This window comes from Poeciliopsis prolifica, unplaced genomic scaffold (assembly GCF_027474105.1).
Source record: "Poeciliopsis prolifica strain line A6 unplaced genomic scaffold, Auburn_PproV2 SCAFFOLD061, whole genome shotgun sequence".
NCBI lineage: Eukaryota > Metazoa > Chordata > Actinopteri > Cyprinodontiformes > Poeciliidae > Poeciliopsis > Poeciliopsis prolifica.
The window spans coordinates 1394919-1405532 of NW_026562436.1; the positions used below are offsets into that span (position 1 = coordinate 1394919).

The 10614-nt window shown below is 43.5% G+C and overlaps 1 protein-coding gene across 1 annotated transcript; it reads right to left on the reverse strand.

Annotated features, from left to right (window-relative positions):
* Positions 1 to 1803: 1803 nt before the first annotated feature.
* On the reverse strand, positions 1804 to 10614 carry arrdc3b (arrestin domain containing 3b). Its single transcript, XM_055060761.1, has 8 exons — positions 10101 to 10614; positions 6132 to 6213; positions 5604 to 5751; positions 5420 to 5522; positions 5041 to 5297; positions 4051 to 4204; positions 3818 to 3972; positions 1804 to 2879 (listed from the first exon to the last, which is right to left on the reverse strand). The coding sequence occupies exons 1-8, from the start codon at positions 10378 to 10380 to the stop codon at positions 2802 to 2804; spliced, it is 1257 nt and encodes a 418-aa protein (XP_054916736.1). The 5' UTR covers positions 10381 to 10614; the 3' UTR covers positions 1804 to 2801.

Below are 10614 nucleotides of genomic sequence, written 5' to 3' on the forward strand. Positions count from 1 at the left end.
GCCTGCTTTAGGCCCGGCCTGCTTTAGGCCCGGCCTGCTTTAGGCCCGGCCTGCTTAGGCCCGGCCTGCTTTAGGCCCGGCCTGCTTTAGGCCCGGCCTGCTTTAGGCCCGGCCTGCTTTAGGCCCGGCCTGCTGGCAGCTGAGCTTCACGGCTCTGCACTCGCCTGGCAAAGTTTCGGCTTTGGTGATGCAGGAATGTATATTAAAACCAATTTCCTTTTCCAAAGGAAGCCCTGAAAAGATTTCCTCTGGACAGCAGATTCTTACATTGTAGATTACAGCGACTAAAGTTTGTCTTTCGGCTAAAATGGAAACTAAAATTGGTGTCAAACTTAACAGAGAGACTAAGCAAACAGAACTGGGATTATTTGGGTGAGAAAAGTAGAGGGAGAGAAAAAAGATCATATTTCCGATCATGTCTGTGTCAGCCTGTCTCTAATTACACGCTTTGTGCTCTAAGTGACATGCTTTATTATTTATTCTGCATTCAATTCAGGATTTCTCACTGCATGGTCAGACTCGTTTGACAGAAGGTTTGTTGCAGTTTATTATTTATTTCAGGTTGGCTGTTTTACTCCTAACACTTATGAACGTTGTTTTTACATGTTTGAACAAGCTTGTGAAGCTCCTGGTGTCTTTCAGTGAGATGTTCTGGTTTTAGGTCAACTCAGCTGTTTCTCTGCATCAGATCGATATCAGCCGATACCAAACCTCAGACATCTGTATCGGTATCGGAAGTGAAAAAAGTGGATCGGTGCATTCCTCATATCTGCACTCTGATCTGAACGTTTCCCTCTCCTGCCTCATTCTAAGCGTTTGGTCATCCTGAGTTATCTCTGCTCTAAGCAGAAGCTGCTGCAAGATGAACTGAAAACTTTTCCTCATGACACAACTGCTAACTTTTTCTCTTCTGTTGGTTTTCTCTCTCTCTCTCTCTGGTCTGGCGTTCTGATTGGCTGTGGCGCCATCTTGATCAATGTCTGATCAGTTGATCAAATATTGATCATTAATATGAAGCTCCCTGTTATGGATAGTAATAAGCATTACAAGCAGAAATAGAAGTGAAATCAGTGTGATTTCCAGGTTTCCAGTCACATGCAGAGTGGGGGGCACAGAGGGTTTGAGCCCCTGCCCATTTTATCCTTTTTGATTTTTTTTTCTTGAAAAAAACACAGTCATTATTTCATCTATAGTTTGAGACATGCAGAACTGATCTGATCGGTTCCATATTAACGATCTGAAGCAAGACCGTGCCACAGAACTACCGTGAGCTAGTACAACTATTTTCAAGTAGCACCTAAGCTACTTGGAAATAGTTGCTTCAATGTAAATAGTAGTTGTATTATGTATTATAGTATTATGTTTTAGATAATAACCTACCTTATCTAAATAAGCACAATTAGTATTATCATTGTATTTTTGCTTCCCTTGATAGAAAATAAAAGCTAATAACAGCCGACACTGTCATCACATGATAACAGTATTCTGGTTATTTCTCTCATGTCATGCAGCTCTGCCTGGGGAGGCGATGCATTCAGGGCAATCCGGAACAAAAACCCGTCATGACTGGAAACTGTTTGAAATTGGTGCGGAGCTTCATCTTTCTGGATTGTTGGATCTTCCTAAAATTTTTATCTGAAAAAAAAAACAACCTCTTAATACAATATATTACATTCCTGTTTCCTCACAAATACTTCATGCTGGATTGTCTAATTAAAACCCCAATATAGGTTCAGGTTGTGGAAAAACGTGCCAAGGTCCTGGATCCTGTTGCCATAGCAACAAACAATTGGAGTCGTTGGATTATTTTAGAAAATAAACCTTTTATTTGATCCAAAGTTGATCGTGAAAGCAACGAGATCATGACAATAACATAAAATGCACAGAAATGGAATAAACAGCAACAGAGTACATGAAAAAACTAGTGCAAAAAAAACCTCAGATATAAAAAAATATATTGCACTTGGTAATCTGAACTTTTAGGTGGAAGAAAATGTGTTTGAACATTCTTAATCTGACATAATTCTCTGTAAACATTGATCTGTTATTTTTCTTTTTTTTTTTTTTTTTTGCGTTCTAACATCCGTCCGCGTTGTGGAAGAATCTGCAGCTACACAGGCTTCATCTCAGAGCAGAAACCAACAGGCAACTTGTGGTACACTGTCTGGGTTGGTCCGAGTTGTGCTTTGTCCTAACATTTAAGTCGACACACACTCTATAGCCTTCACACACACACACACACACACACACACACACATTCACTCTCAACTGGAGCTCAAAGCCCTTGAGTTGGTCGTTGATGTGACACGTTTCTGTCACCATCGTCTTGTTTCTGGTTTGAGTTGGAGAATCTCGGGGGAGTTTCACCGGACCTCCACCTTCGGGCCTGAGCGCTGAGCTCAGGTGCTACTGGAGACAGCTCTCGCCGCTGTGTGCCGGTTAGAAGCACTGCGGACATTCCGTCTACTGAGGCATGTCGGCCCGCGGCGTTCTGAGAGGGAACCCGCTGGAACGGCATGTGCAAACCTCTCTGAGGCGGGAGGAGACGTCTTCTGAGCGGTGGTGGGAGGGGGAGACAGTTTTTCGCGCTGCTGTCAGAGGACATTGGATTTGTCCTTGTCTTGAGGACAGCAAATGGTTTGTCCAACGTGACCCTGGTCCGTCTCGTCCAGGAGTCACTGTGGACTCCGTCGGTTGGCTGTCCTCAGGTCAGAAGTGGTCCGGCCACATCTACAGTGACATCCTAATGAGAAGTCATGTGGGACTTCTGGCTGAGCATGGGTAGACTGGGTCGGACCCCCTCAGCGGGACGGACACATGTCGGGTCTCCGGACGTCTGCAGTGCCACAGACCTCTACGGTGTCAGGGTAGGGGTCCACCTGAGGAAAGGAGGGAGGAAGAGAGACACTGAATACTCTGAATCACCTGTCAGAACCTGTTGCTACTCAGCAGGTGAAGGTTCAGCTACTTTTCTTTGCTTTTCACTTAGTGTGAGCGCCATAAAGAACTCCAATTCCTAGTATAAAAAACTGAATGAGCAGCAGGAAGGCTTTTAAAAATATTCTGAATGCTCATCAAAATTTGATGCAAATGGGAGAACGTTTTAGAAAAAGTAGAGATGAGAAAACATCCACAAAACTTTGGCTTGGTGTTTCTCCGATTTCAATTCATTTTAATTCAGCAAATTTTTATTAAATATTGTGGACATATTTTATTCATACAGAATTTTTCAGCGATTTGCATTCATTGCATTTCAAATGTTTAGGTTAAGCTACTCTAGTTTTTTATAGGATTTTATCAACTTTTATTCCGAGGCATTGTGAAGTCTTAAAGCTTCGGTACCTTCTCAATGATATTTGGCACAATGTTGCAGGAAAAGGGTTTGCTGCTCTTGATCAACATACTTTTACAATGTTTGTGCACCAAAGTTTTTGCACATTTTTTTTATTGAAGTTTTTTTTTTTATCTTTCTGGCTTGTCTGGTTTGTCTTGTGGCATTGTCATGGTTTCTGTTCTTCGGTCCAGTTTTGTGAAGAATTGTAGACATGAATGCTTCAGTGTGGACATTTTGTGGACATTTATTGCAACAGTTTCTAACTTACTTTATATTTTATTTATTTTTTGCATCTTTCGGAATAGTAATATTAAACCTGTTTTGTGTGTTTTAAATACGTTTTCTGCATTTCTTACGTTTACTACCCTGTTAACACTAAACCGCTGACATGCTCTGTGTGTGTGTGTGTGTGTGTGTGTGTGTGTGTGTGTGTGTGTGTGTGTGTGTGTGTGTGTGTGTGTGTGTGTGTGTGTGTGTGTTTACCTCAGAGTAGAGTGGCGGGGGGAGATATCTGAACTCTGTGATGTATGTCAGCACAGATTCTTGGTCCTCTCCCTCCCCGTCAGACCTATCACAGCCCTGCAGACAGTTCCGCCTGTGCGCCTCTGATATTGCCAGATCGCTGTAGCTCGGTGGAGCTGCAGAAAACAAGCAGGTGTAAGATATCGTTCTGTCCCCTAAAGAGCTGCAGGGCAGAAAACGTGTGTGTAACGTACCCTCGGGTCTCTCCGGCAGGCCCATCCAGCTGACCGAGCTGCAGTTGCTGCTGATGCTGGAGGTGCGGGTGGCGCAGCCGTGGAGCGGTATGGTGCCGATGACCAGAGGCAACGAGAGGGACAGGTTCAACCCGCCGGGAATGTCCACGTACACCTGGAGGGAAGACATGCTTTCAAGTTAGCAGGAGCCACTTGTATCTATGTGTTGGTGAAATTCAGCTGCACACACACACACACACACACATACACACACATAATATAACAAGAGACAACTTCACAATCAAAGCAATAGGTCCATGTGAGGAATATAAATACCCCGGGATTCTAACCCCCTCCTGCCTCAAACATCTTAACCTTGTTATTGACCTTTTCTCCAGAAAAACATCAAACAATGGAGCTCTGAACTGCGCCCTCATATCACCTTACCCAAAATATTACAACTGAGCCCAAGTTCAAGAAGCCAGAGAAGTAAAAACAAAGGAGCGGTCATGCTGGGATTAACGCTTTACTAGCCCTCAACAATGTTTTATGAGTTTATGCTATCAGTGAGTCATCAGCATGGAGATTAGTGAAGGTAATCAGGCTTCTGCTGCTATGAGATTTTAATGTTTTACTAAGTTTGCTAGTTTATGAGTTACTGACAATCATTGTTTGTTTTTGCTCCTCATTCAGACAGGAGATGACAGACAAGCTAATAAAACACACAGCATGGATGCTCACTGGTTTGTCAGCTGTTGTCGTTTTATGTCTCCATTTTTTGTAGACTAACTTTCTTATTGTTTCTTATTGTTTTCAACTATCATTACCTTTCCATGTAATAAAGGGCCAGCTACCATTATTTATTGCTTACTGAGTCCTTCACACACCTCATGTACGTCTCAGAATGCAACTTCATTCACATCTTTCATTTCCTAATGCTGCATGTTTGTCACTAGACACCGGTGGCTAGCAGGAGGGTTAGCAGTCACCCGACAGTCACCCTGTACTCACCATGAGGGCGTACTCCACTCTGATGATGGGACAGTCCAGTATGGAGGGCGACACCGGGGGAATCTTGAGCAGCTTGCCCTCCCAGCTTTGGCTCTTCCCTTGCTGCAGAGGTTCTCCCCGCAGGTTGGACACCAACTGCTGGATCTGCCTGCCCTTGCCCTTGGCGAAGAAGGTCTGTGTCTGGTACAGCGCCGCTTTGGGCACCACGACACGGGACGAGCAGTTTTCCACCTCGGCAAAGATCTGGATGGACTCGCCTGGGAGAGAGCGGAGAAGAGATCAGTCTGTCAGACTGAGAGAGGAAGGGACACAGGTGAAACTTTAGAGGGGAATACTGAGAGGAAGAGGAGGATGAACAAAAAGAAGAGGCGTGGCTCACCTGGCGTGTAGCCTTTCCGCTCTATTTTGGCACTGAGGGAGATTGGACCCGACGCGCAGAACCAGCAACACAGAGTCTTTTCCTTCGTCCCGGCCTGGGGGGCCTGTTCACACACACACACACACCATCTGATTTAGCAGGCGATACTATTAAAGATGTCGATGAATAAAGCAGCAGCTCCTACCAGCAGGAGAGGCGTGTTGATGTCGATGTGTTCGAACACAATGAACTCCTTCTTGACTTTGACAGGCAGCAGCCAGGGCCGGTGCAGCTCGGCTTTCACCCAGTACCTCACACTGCCGTGCTTCCCTTCAAACGAAGTGGCCAGGGCCCTGCAGGAGAGAGGCGGAGTGAGGCCCAGAAACGTGGGTGGTCCGGTCAAACCCAACTCAAGCCTTTCCTTCAGACCAAAGCTTTAATGACTTTCCTGACCCTGCATATTTTCTGAAGAGCTGAAGCTGCTTGAGACAGAGTTAGTTTTAATTGCTTCATACACGGTTGGTTAGTTAGTTTAGTTCAGCGCCCCAGGCAGAGGTGTGGGGCCCCTTCAGAGGCTCCAAATAGAGCTTCAGATGATCAACATGAAAGAACACCTTTCTCCTAATGGAACTGTGCGTCAGGTTATGCAGTCTCTATGTGCACGTTGCTGATTTTAAAAGGGTCAGTTGTTGCAGATGGAGCGTCGTGCTGAATGAACTCTGAGGTCACTCACATCTGAGGCAGGTTGAAGCTGAAGGCGAACTCATGCAGGCCGGCGTGCAGGACAGTCATGCCCTCCTCCAGAGCATCTTCATCTGAAACACAGAGAACAAGAGTTTGAATTCCACTGTAATTTATGAAAATGTAACAATATGTAACAATACATCAACTTTTAGATTGATTTTCCTCACTCTTAGTCAATATTTACTAACTATTATGTTTAGCATAAATGCCTCACACCTTCTGATTTTAGGGGGGTTTTGCAGTAGGATATTTCCTTTTTATTTCTAAGAAATCTTTCATTTTGTTCTTAGAACATTCCCTAGCATTCCCGGACAGGCCCCCAACAGGTAATGCTGTAGGTATTTTATGTTTTCCTTTTGTAATGTCTGTAAAGTGTTAAAATAGTTGAGGCGATTAATCCTAAACATTTGTTTTGATTTTGTTCGTGTCTTAACATATATCATAAAATCTTCTTTTTGTTGTAATGTTTGTAAAAATTGTGACTTTGTGGTGTGGAACCCATGAAGAATAGTCTCTATATTAGAGACTAATGTTGATCCTTAACTAAGCCAGTAAATGAATGATTGTTGTAAACCAATCAAAAAAATGATTCACATCACAAAGAGCATTGTGGTTTACACAATTCACATATCTTTGTAGAACAAATCCAAATGAACCAAAAGTTAGTTCAACAATTCCTTTAGGAAAAGTTTCATCCAGTCTTATAAATGTTTTGTTTGGTCCATATTTAATCTTTTTTTTCTATTCTGACTATTTTTTGCACTGCTCTAGTGAAAGTCAGTGGGAAATGTGAAACGTCATGTTATGAAACAATGAATCAGCCTTTTTCTGCCCCGTTTTGACTGTTTAATGTCTGTTGGCAGTCCAGAAAATACGCATTTTTTCCGCTGGTTTCGATGTGAGATTATCTGATAAGTCATTGATTGCCACACTTTGGATTATGAAGCAATTCATAACTCACAAGAATGAGTTAAAAAAATTTTGTGTGCTTGTTATACAAAGATTGCATGTAAACTCAGCTGATAGTTGGAGTTGAGTATTTTTCCACTGCTGTTTGGAAGGCCAGAAAACTTGAGAACCACAAATAAACACCAGCTCTGCTGCAGTATTTACAGTGTTTATGAAAAATGTTACCTTTGATTTTGATAATATTAATTTTGACCATTTCAAAACCCGTGGAATAAGAAGCAGTGCTTTGATATCTTAAAACTTGCCACTGGTTAGACTGTGTTTACGTCCGTGCTGGCACAATCATTTGCATTGTTTTGTTTGTTTGTGTTTTAATTATCTTTAATGGCACGTCTGTTCTTGCACACCTGAGATACTGTACAGCACATTATCTGTTGTGTTTCTGAAAGTTCAAACACATGCACATTTGGACATTTTTTAAAAATCATCTCACACAGATGCACAACAGTGAGTACAATACTTCTAATTCAATAAGTGTCCAGTATATTTATATTATAATCTTGTATATTAAATAATTGTTACTACTATTGTTGCTAATCTTGTTTTTTGTATGTATATATTTTTTAACATCTTTGGAACTTTGTTGTGTGTGGGACAATGAAAGCCATTTCTGTTTCTATTCTAAATATCTGTAAGAAACATATTTGGAAATATAGAGTCAAATATGTGGCAGCTTGTAAGAAAAGATATGAAATAAAGATGTGAATGAAAAATAAGGAGAGCAAACAATGAATAAAAAAATACTCATTTTTTTCACATAAAAAAGATACAAACAAATAAATAAATAAATCATATTTTTATTTATACATGACTATTTATCATATTTAGAAATGTGTTTGAGTTTTTTTTATACTATCTTTGTCCCTGGTTGAACAACCTACAGCTGTATTCCTGCACCTCAGCATGCTAAGCTATCAACACGTGTAGCGCAGCTAAACAGCAGTCAAAGGAAAAGCTTCAGAGGGAGAAACGTCATCGTGACCTTCCTCGCTTCCTCATTTCTGGTGTCATCTATCAGTTGAGTTTGTGTAAGAGTTCTCAGTCCAGCCCGCCGCTGCTCACTTCCTGCCACCTCATCCTGCATCTCTGCAATGTGCGCGCGAGCGCGACGCGAGACACTTCCTCGATGTGTGTGTGACCGTGTATTTGTGTGTGTGTGTTTGTGAGCGCGGGGGAGTTTGCTGCGCGTGCGTGCGTGCGCGCGGCCCCACTCACTGGCAGCGCAGCTCAAGCAGGAGTAGACCGGTATGAACCAGACTGAGCAGCTTACTCTAGCTGGAAACTCCGACGAGCGCATCGCAACTCGGCCTCCTATTGGCCAAGCGCGTGAGACGGATCTAAAGGGACGAGCGCCGATTGGCTCGCTGGGCCGCGAGCTACCCGCCCACACGAGCGGAGCCCGTGGAGTGTGTGGCCTGAGAAGGGGGAAGAAGGGGTGAGGCAGGAGAGGAAGGGTGTTGTTACTCTAAAGATGAACTTCAGGTGGACCTGCTGTTCTCACGCGAACACGAACCGGAGTTAATGTCTGCTTCATTTCAGCCAGTGAAGTTGTTGGTTTCCGGCCTGTTTCCCTGAGTTTTTCCTTTGTGTTCATCTGAACATGTTCTAAAACAACAGCAGATACTGGAGAATATGACCTTATTGTTTTCAATCAGATCAGAAAAGTTGTTTTAATTGCATAAAGTATCCTTATGTGTTGCAGTCAGTTTGAATAAATGAATTACTTTGAAAAAGATAAAAGTGACAAGACACAATAAAGAAAAAAAAAACCCAACTTTAAACACACTCTATTGTATTACCATTGTGCGTTCTAAAAAATAAATATGGAATAACCGGGTGGTTATTTTCAAGATGGAAGCTGAAAAACAACCGAGTGATTTTTCAAATGCGGTTTGATAATCTTTTTATTCAAACTTGTTCAAAAGTAAAAACACCTTCTTTCTGTTTGTGTTCGTTAACAAACGCCAGAATTGGAACTTTTTATGGGTTTTGCATCAAATAGGCTAATATTTGAAGTCTGAAGAACTGTCAGGGACAAAATGATATATTCATATTATTTTTATCATTTGCCAAGCAAGATATTAACAAATCATTCCCATCGGCACTGACAGCAGACACATTTCCAGATGTTGGGGATAGAGTAATATTTCTTTAGATGCTGTATTGGGTCTCATGCAGTGGAATAATCAGTTTCTTATAATCAGCTACAACATGAGCCTCGGCTCTTGGATGCTCCACTGCCTGAGTCCAGCCAAGCTTCAGGGTCAGAGGTCAACACATCTCTGAGTGCAGCTTGTATTTCCATAAAGGTTTAATCCAACGGTCTATTTTGCATCTTATTTTATTTATCACCAGGGCAACAGAACAACAAGACTGTGAAAAGTGGAGGCAGGCTTACAGGCAGCAGCTGAAGCATAATTCCCTCCACACACACACTCACACACGCACTCAGACTGAGAGTCAGCCTGGTTCTCCCCTCCCCTCCCCCTGTCTCTGGCAGTTTCTGAACAGGTTTGAACCGCTTCTAACAAAGGGAGTAGCCAGATCTGTCCTTATCATTGATGTCAGCAGTGAAAATCGCCTTTCCGCATGTGTCGTTGAGGAAAAGTTGGTTTCAAACTCAAAACCTTGATGATCACTTTGTGTTTTTTGGTCGCTTTTATTGTATATTCGAAGCGTTTGCAACTTTTTTAGTTTTCTGCAACTCTCCGCAAGGAAGAAGGAAAAACAAAACAAAACAAAAATCAAGTGGCGATCAGAAGGTTTCTGAAGCTGAAAGCCTCCATCCGTCCCGCTGCTGGCGGCGGTCAAGCGGTTCATAACACACCGAGCAGAGGAGCCGCAGCTCGGGCATCAGCTGTTGCATCAGTACCACTGTGACTGATGAGCTGCGCCCTCTGTATTCCTAAAGTTTTCTATGCCAAAAGTTTTGCGGTGATCATCACCTCATCATCATCATCATTACCATCATCATCATCCTCGCTCCTACCTCTCTCCTCTCCGATCAGGGTGTCGCAGTGATGCAGGTAGTCCACCTCCTCCGTGTAGTTCTGGGTGTAAGCGGTGTTGGCCCCGGCGTTTCTCGACTCCGTCCACCGGACTTTGGCGAGACCCCGCGCGGTGATGTCCAGCCTCTTGACCCGCACGTCCCCGGTCACCTCCACCACCACCCGCCCGGAGACCAGGTCTCCCCCGGAGAACACGGGCAGGTTGTTCTCGTTCAGGCAGTCGAAGTAGACCGCCAGGGCCTTAACTTTGCCCAGCACCATGATGGAAATGCTTTGAAAAATCCAAATAAAGAAAAAAGAATGTAGGAAAATGTGTATAAAAAATAAGAGTCTATTGAGGAGAAGTTGTGAGCCTGGGGCTGCGGGTGCCCAGCATGGAGCCGGGTCTGCAGCTGTCAGGGATGGCTCATCTGGCAGCTGATGGTCCGCTTCAGCTCTCCTCCTCCTGCAGCTTCTCCTCCTCCTGTCTCTCTCTCTCTCTCTCTCTCAGCTCCA